General features: G+C 40.0%; 1 protein-coding gene across 1 annotated transcript; it reads right to left on the reverse strand.

Annotated features, from left to right (window-relative positions):
- Positions 1 to 159: 159 nt before the first annotated feature.
- On the reverse strand, positions 160 to 3,959 carry LOC108572863. The gene is made up of 6 exons (XM_017935182.1): positions 3,940 to 3,959; positions 3,386 to 3,847; positions 3,035 to 3,092; positions 1,445 to 2,930; positions 1,087 to 1,323; positions 160 to 568 (listed from the first exon to the last, which is right to left on the reverse strand). The coding sequence occupies exons 1-6, from the start codon at positions 3,957 to 3,959 to the stop codon at positions 363 to 365; spliced, it is 2,469 nt and encodes an 822-aa protein (XP_017790671.1). The 3' UTR covers positions 160 to 362.
- Between the last annotated feature and the right edge of the window lie 4,479 nt (positions 3,960 to 8,438).

An 8,438-nucleotide genomic window follows, 5' to 3' on the forward strand; every position in this document is an offset into this window, starting at 1 on the left:
TCATCGAAACGTCGTCTGCATATTTGCCTACCTGTACAATGTATAAAAATGTGTTCACCGATCAAATTAATAATCTATCAACGGTCTGACAAAAGAGTAGTGTATTTCTAATGTAAAATATCGTGATTAAAAATTGCATAGTAAAAAAGATGTCGTGTTTATTAGAAGCTACTTACATCATAGTTACAAAATATTCTACATTCTTCCGGTATAGCTGTCGGTATACCGGTATAATTCGTTCTCGTATAGGTTTGTAAGTAAGATTTTTTTATTTATCGTGGTTCCATCCTTCGAATTCCAACGTTTAGATCCCCGTTCCGTCGATTCTCCGCGTCATACGGATTGTTACAGAATAAATGCTCCTAACTTTTCCTCTTTTTATGCTTCGATGTCGCGCTTTCGGTAGTATTCGTGCCTTGACTCTCTTTCAGGCTGGATAATTTCGTCTTTCGGAAGATATCGTTGTAGACGCTCGTCGCTACTTGGAAATCGCTGCAACCCTTTGGCTGTCGAGCTACTGACCAAACACCTGCTATGGTGTCGACACCCTGACACACTCTACAAGCACCTAAACACCATTACATAGTTTTTCAGTTGCAATCTTCCACGTAAAAGAAGTGATAGTCGAGATGAAATAGATATTGAGGGAGAGCATTTTTAATTTTCGATTTTCCACATAAAAGAGTGATACTCGAGATAAAATAGGTATTGGGAGAGAATATTATTTAATTTCCAATTTTTCACATAAAAAAGATGAGAGAATATTTTTTAATTTCCAATTTTTCACATAGAAAACTGATATTTGAGAGAAAATAACACTCACAGAGAATAATACTCACAGGGTATAAAACTCACAGAGAATAATACTCACAGAGTATAATACTCACAGAGATTAATACTCACAGAGATTAATACTCTACAGAATAATGCTCACATTTTTTAATTTCCAATTTTCCTCATAAAAGCCTGATACTCGACATAAAATAATATTCGCAGAGACTATTTCCTAGTTTCCAATTTTCTCCCGCAAAAGACCCGACACTCGAGATAACCCCGACATTCACATAGACAGAATACTTTGCATACCGGCAAACACTGCTAAGGAATTGCTGGTATTGTCGGTGGCGATCAGAGTGAATGGCGATCCACGCTTGAATGGGGCGTGACCAGATACGTTCCACGTTCCGTTCAATAAACTTTCATGATAACGGGGAGTAGCGAGGTCCGACAGTGTCACGATTATACTACGATTCACCACCCTCATATCCAGTTTCACTCCTGCCTGAGCTGTTGACCAGGACCCTGACAAACGGCAAGGTAATCCTAAAAATACCCCTCGTTTCACATATCACCCAGATCACTGTCTTTATACATACAACGTCGCACAATGTGCCAATCATTAAACTCCTACTCCGTACAACGTGTCATTTCCACGACCACTTACCCTCCCTCTTGTTGTTCTTCGACCGGTCTGTCTTCAGTTCCTCAAGCTCCTCCATTATGGTATCGAGAATCTGATTCGCCACCTCTTTCGTGTCGTGCACAGCTATAGAAATGTTCATATTATGCGTAGGCTTCTCATCACCCAGAATATTCCTATCGTAATCACCATCTTCGATCGAATGTCTCCGGAAATGTCCCTCCCTGTCGTTCTTCCTGTTTCTAGATCTACTCGCCTCTAAATCCAACTCTTTCACGTTTGCTGAATCCTCGTTCGGCCTCTTTCTCAAGTAACTAGGACTCAACAAACGCTCCACCGGCCTGTCGAGCATGTTAGAGTAAGAAGAATCTCGATAAGGATCGATGTTCTCGTTGAAATTCGGATATTGATCGAAATTATTCGATGCTCCATTCACGTTTATTCCCAGAGACTCGAGAATCTTTCCCAAAGGTTGATCCATAGCGTTGGAAACACCAGAATTTGGTAAACTGTACTTCGGTTGCAGAGATTGTTCCATTTGTTCGATATTCTCGTCCTTCGCACTTGGAATCCTCAGATTTTCTATCTGAGGTTGATCCATCGTATTCTGATCCAAAGTGTCTTCTTTCTGATAGTCATTGAAACCTTGAAATTGAGGAACTTGAGGTGAAACAACTTCGTTGTTCAAATTTCGAAGCTCGTTCGAAGCCATCGCTACTTCAGGATTTCCGTATTGATTGATATAATTGAATTTCTCAGGATACTGTGCTTCAACGTTCAATTTATCAGCTTCTAAAGCGTCCAGATTATTCCGCGAACCAGGCTCCTCCTCGAGTACTCGCGACTGTTCCAGATTTCCATCCGACGGATAAGACGAGTCGATATTTTCGTTTCGATGTTCCGGTGATTCGTAATTCGACGGATAATTACTCGACGAATCGTCCAGCATAGAGTCGCGTCTCGTTAACGTCGAACGTTCTTCAATCGTCGGATAATTCTGAAAACGAAGAGAATTCACGTCTCTCAGCTTTTTTCCAAGTTTTCGTCGGTTTCTATCGATCCGTCGATTCCCATCGCGATAAGACGTGAAATTCACCGCCTGGCGTGCAAATCGATCGTTGGAACTCGTCTCGAACAGCTGTACGGGGATTTTATTCGCGGCTAAATCTTGCAGAACCTCGTCGTCGCTGTAATAATCCGAATACTCGATCCCTCGATCGCCGACATTCTTTTTCGAAGGATCTTTCGTGGTCGTTATCATCAGACGATCGATCATTTTCTCGCTTTCCCGTAATTTCGCAGAATTATCGGTGTTTCGTGGTTCGATGATAATCGAGGGAGTGGAGAAATCGACGTAATCACTGTTGTCTATTTTAACGGTGATTTTTCGATCCTTCGATCTCGAGCTGGACGATTCGTCGCGTGATTTATCATCGAGAGTGTCTTCTTCGTCGCGTTTGTCGGATCGTTTCGAGGAAGAGTTAATTTCTCGTTTTGGGTTCGACGTTCTCTGGGTAAAGAATGTTTTTCCAACGTTTATCCAATGTGTAGTGAAATTCATTTTACAAGGAGATGGGGAAATGTGAGGGAAATTGCAGAACGAAGCTTACCTACCTTAGGGGATCCCCTCTTTAACAGTCTGGAATGGTCTTTTTCGTGTCTTCGATGGTGTCTGAGAAGCGGAGAGATTTCTTTCGTTTTAGCGATCATTTTTGGATTATTTCTGTAGTGTTGGGTTGGAACGAAAATTCGAAGCGTTTGTCAAACCACATGGACCAGTTCGTTGTCCAAAATTATGCCGAATTCTGAGTGAATGGAGTCGTGGAACAATCTCAAAGATGCCGGAAGATAGTGGAAGAAAATTGCATATGTAATATCTGAATATTGTCTTCGAATTTCATTTAAAAAACGCTACGAACTTTGGTCCCACCCAATATATTTTTGCATTATTTTTGTTTTCGTTACCTTTTCCTTTTTCTCTTTCTTCCTCCCTTATGCCTCGCTCCTTTCTGACGTCTCCTCTCGTTGGCCATTCTCACTCTGTTCTTCGGCACTTTCACCGTCACGTGATAAGTGTCTTTCGGTTTCGACACTTTCGACAGCTTCCTCATGGTCTCCTGCATCTTCGGTGACTTCAACGCGTCCTTCGCCATTTTGTGGGCTAACCCTTTGCCATTCGACCTGACGAACCTACTCTCGACACCACCATGAGGTATCCTCGAGTCTTCTTCGTTGGAAAATCGATTGTTCTTGTTCAATTGTCGCTTCTGCACGAGATTCGTGTCTTCATCTTGGACGGATTTCACGTTCTCCTTTAAAAATACGTCACTCTGTCGTTGTAAGGCCTTCTTCTCTTCTGCTGGGACGAATGATAATTTTTCTGAGCTGGTTTCGACGCTGATTAGTAGCGGAACGATCATGGTGAACCTATTTTTGGTTAATATTTTTGGTAATTAAATTAAGTGGTTTTTCAAATGGAAGATTGTAATTGGTGAATTATGTTTATTTGTGTATGGTACTTGAATAAAGTTAGCAGCATTCCTCCGAGAGGTGAATCGATGGAAAAATTGGTGCTGGTGCCATTGAATCGGCGTGTACTTATCTGAGAACCTTCAAGCTCGTATTTCACCGTGTAGGTTCATGTCAATTATCTTTGTCGGTGATTTTTCTACCTTTCTCCTCTTCGAAACGTACCAGAAATTATCCTCTCGATGAAACGGTAAAAAAAAACGATCGTTCACGCGTGATTCTTCCCACACGTTGACATATCCCCGATAACAGGTTCGCGAGAAGAGCGCTCGATGATATGCACGATGCTCGTTTCACGGCGACTAACTTTTGTCACCCTACTTCGATCATCTAGATTCGAGAAACTCGCCTTTAGTGATGGACGATTCGATTTGAATTTCGAAGCGATTCGGAGCTTTTCGATACGGGGACAATTCGAAGAGATTAGAAGCTTTTGAGTACTATGAAAATTCGAAGAGATTCGGAGCTTTTCTATATTGGGAAAATTCGAGGAGATTGGAAGCTTTTCGATACTGGGAAAATTCGAAGAGATTCGGAGCTTTTCGATGCTATAATTATTCTAACTTTAAATAATACAAGAATGCATTTTTTTTTATCCTGGGTTAAATGGGGAGCGGGTAGGGTGACTCTTCGATAGCTTTCCAAGTCAAGCTGCACTCCTCGCGACTAATGTTAAGATGGGTGACCGTCAACGTTGGAGAAAAAATTTATATTTGTAATTTATTTGTAAGAACATATATATAAATAATAACAAATATATATATATATATTAAATCTTGAATTTCGGTAGATTTCTGAAAGTCTTTAATTTAGTCTTAATCTGAAGACAGAAGTCTTTAAAATTTCAATAAATCCTAAAAGTCTTAGAAATCTCGTATACCATCGCTAACTTCATCTCCCATCAATTCTTTCGGAAATTTCAACAATCCCTTCCTCCTATTCCATTTTCTCCCTTTAAATTAAACCGGTCCCCGTTGCAAAGTGGTCTTTGAACAGGGTGAAAGGGTTCGGTCGATTTGCTCCTGTCTCGCGAAAAACACACGCGTGTACTTAAATCTACGAAAACATGGGCGTACGCGTACTATGCCGTGTAGCTCTCTCGCATAGGGTCGATCTCTGTGCGATCAAAGCGACTTGGAGGATCGCCAAGTACACGCGTCGGCCTCAATTAGTCAGATATTACGTATGGATGTCCTACACGCGGCCACTCTGCATTAATAACACGGAAATGAACTTATAGCCGTCTGTTGCATCGGCACAACGTCGTCTTTCAAACACTTTTTACCGTTGCGCCTCGGTTAAAGCAGATCTCGTGCGGAACATCTTCGAAAATAATCACAGATCGTTTCAGTAATTAAACCAAAGGTTTACACACCACGTCGAGGATTTCTTTTAATTAATAACCCTAGGGACCAGGATGATACCTGAACTCAATTGCTAATCCAGTGGAACGCTTTACTCCGTGGAAAATGGTCACCTTTGCTGTCGCGTTTCACGGAAGAGGATTCAATTTTATGGGATCATTCGGATTATCGTTATGCGTGTTACAAGCTGGTGTAGTTAATTAGCATTAAGGTAAGCCGATGACGAAGTGTGTCGAAATTAAGTAAACGGAAATGTATGCAGTATTTCTTCGTTGAAGCGTGAAGTGGAGGGTTTGTGTAGGTGGGATTTTTAAATTCAAATATTCTATTTTCCAGGAAACAAATTTTCTTTTTTAAGAATTGTGGAATCATAGGAAGGGGGGGAAGAATTGAGAAATTTGGGAATTGTAGGTTTCGCGAATTATGGTGACACTTCTAAGTTTGATATCTGCAAATTTTGGATCGCAGAAAGGGAAAAATGAGAAAATATGGAAATTTCATATTTTACAAAATTTTCCGCACTTTTCATAAAGTTTAATATCTCCAAATGTGGAAGAAAAAGAAAATTTGGGAATTCTACGTTCCCAAAATTTTCCAGCACGTATCAAATTTAATATCTGAAAATTTGGGATTATAGAAAGGGAAAAATAAGAAATTTTGGAAATTCCATATTTCACAGATTTTCCAGCACTTCTCAAGTTTAATATCTCCAAACTTACAATCACAGAAAGTGAAAAATGAGAAAATTTGAAAATTCTATATTTCACAAAATTTCCAACACACTCCCCTCTCCAAAAACACTTTTCCAACGCTCGAAGAATCACATAAACCGTCAAATTTACACCTAAGAAAATTCGAAACACGAATTTCAGTGAAAATTTTAATTACAAATTTTTCACGCAACTTCCACGAAATCTAGTACACCTCTACGTCAGTACTACTTATTTCAAGAAAACTGAAGCATGTTACACTGCAAACCAACTTTATTTACGCGATCGTACATCGTGACAGTGTGTGTGGCTAATTGTGATTTGTCTGTTACAGATGGACACCGTGGTGCGATTGGAAGGAAAACGGTCCCAGGTAACGGGACATATTTCACCGGTCGTAAAAGTACATCGACAGCGGTGGCGCGTGGTGAACGTATTAAAACCAAGTCAGAACACAAATAGACTCGTAACGATCCGTCGAAGTACCATCGGCGCCGGACAGAAGCCGGCTGTGAGCAGCAAAAAGGACGAGTGACGAGCGTGGCACCCAGGCTAGCCGGTGCAGAAATTATGGTCGGTACAACGTATCGCAAATACAACGTACATATCGGCGGTGGGACCAACAGAGAAATCCCTGGAGACACGTAGGCATTGATTATTATTAGAACCAGCCAAAGTACATCCGATCTACGTTCGTTCTAGCAGCGATATTACGAGTGCACTCGACGATGAAGATCATAACTCGTGAACACGCTCTTAAAGATGTTTGCTAATTTTTTGACGTACTCGAGAGGATCCGCAGGATTATAGGAAGGGAGAAGAAGATATTGAAAAGTTTGAAATCATCGATGGAGAAAAATAAGAAATAAAACAATTTGGAAATTTTGGCTTTTGTGAATTTTTCTTATATTTCGTGTCAGGTTTAATGATATCATATTTGCAAATTTGTTGATATAGCGAAGAGGATACTAAGGATCGTGGAAAGGGAGAGAAAAATTGAAAATTTGAAAATTTTAGATTTTACGAATTTTTCCAACACTTCTCAAATTGAATATTTGCAAATTTAGAGCCATGGAGAGGGAAAATTGAGGAATAAGAAAATTTGGAAATTCCACGTTTCACAAAATTAGTCAATATAGTGAAGAGGGTCCACAGAATCGTGGATAGAGAGAAAAAAATTGAAAATTTGGAAATTCCACGTTTCACAAATTTTTCCAATACTTCTCAAGTTTAATACTTGCAAATGTGGAACCGTGGAGAGGGAAAAATGAGAAATACGAAAATTTGGAAATTCCACGTTTTTCCAACACTTTCCAAGTTTAATATTTGCAAATTTAGAGCCATGGAGAGGGAAAATTGAGGAATAAGAAAATTTGGAAATTCCACGTTTCACAAAATTAGTCAATATAGTGAAGAGGGTCCACAGAATCATGGAAGCGAGAGAAAAGTAGAAAATTTGCAAATTCCACGATTCGCAAATTTTTCCAAAATTTCTCATTACTTTCGCAACCCTTCCATTTCACTTCACAATAACTACACTGCACCTCTTAATTACCAAAACAATTAACACCGAACTACTCGAAGCGATGTTCGCGCCAATGCGACGCATCGAATTCTATGCACACCATGACGATGACAGGCAGCTCGTCACTGCAAAACAATTCTGTTTACGAACGGTGTGTACAGTTTAAGATAGCCTGTACAATAATCGTACAGCATCGAATCGTCGATAATCAGAAAACGTTTCTTAATCACACGTGTCAGAATCACGATCCACAATACTTGTGAAATCGAGCGGTATTTTTAAATCGATCGATGCCCGTCAATTGCGCAATCGAGCATTTCTGATTATTTAATTGAAGCTTGGCGCGGGTACAGAGACACTTGGACGAACGCGAAATCGGAACGCTTTAACCGGATAGGAAATTAATTGTAAAGGGAAATAGGAAGTCCGATATTTACTGCGATAACAACGACCGTTTTTAGAGGTTCTAATTGACATTGTTCCTCGATAATTCACAATTGTGTAACGACCCCGCGTTAATTACCCCGGGGGAACCCTTGGCTCTGGTACAGGCCACGCTCGAGGCGAATACCAAAGGTCGCCATTTATGCGGATGAACGCCTTTCTATTGTATTATTAGCGAAACTATTCCAGATCTTCAATTTTTTCTCGGGTATTAGTGACAATATACGTCTCAAAGGGCTGCTCTGTTTCATTTCGAGCGTGTAGAATGAACACAGAAAATATTTCTTTGAGATTCGTAAAATCGTCGATTTTTAATTTTCGTTAATTTTCTGAATTTCTTTCTTTATATTTATCAATTTCCTAAGAATCGTATTTTTCAATCTGAACAGTTACGAACTGCTAAGCTACGCTCCACTTGAAAGATCTCTGGAAGAAGTATCTCTACA

This window comes from Habropoda laboriosa, unplaced genomic scaffold (genome assembly GCF_001263275.1).
Source record: "Habropoda laboriosa isolate 0110345459 unplaced genomic scaffold, ASM126327v1 scaffold102, whole genome shotgun sequence".
In the NCBI taxonomy this organism is placed as follows: domain Eukaryota; kingdom Metazoa; phylum Arthropoda; class Insecta; order Hymenoptera; family Apidae; genus Habropoda; species Habropoda laboriosa.

Coding starts and splice junctions, on each gene's coding strand:
- LOC108572863 (XM_017935182.1), bottom strand. CDS start 3,959: ATGCTGCTAACTTTATTCAA. Junction 3,093..3,385: donor AGAAAGAGAAAAAGGAAAAG/GTAACGAAAACA, acceptor TCCGCTTCTCAG/ACACCATCGAAGACACGAAA. Junction 1,324..1,444: donor GAAGAACAACAAGAGGGAGG/GTAAGTGGTCGT, acceptor GGGTATTTTTAG/GATTACCTTGCCGTTTGTCA.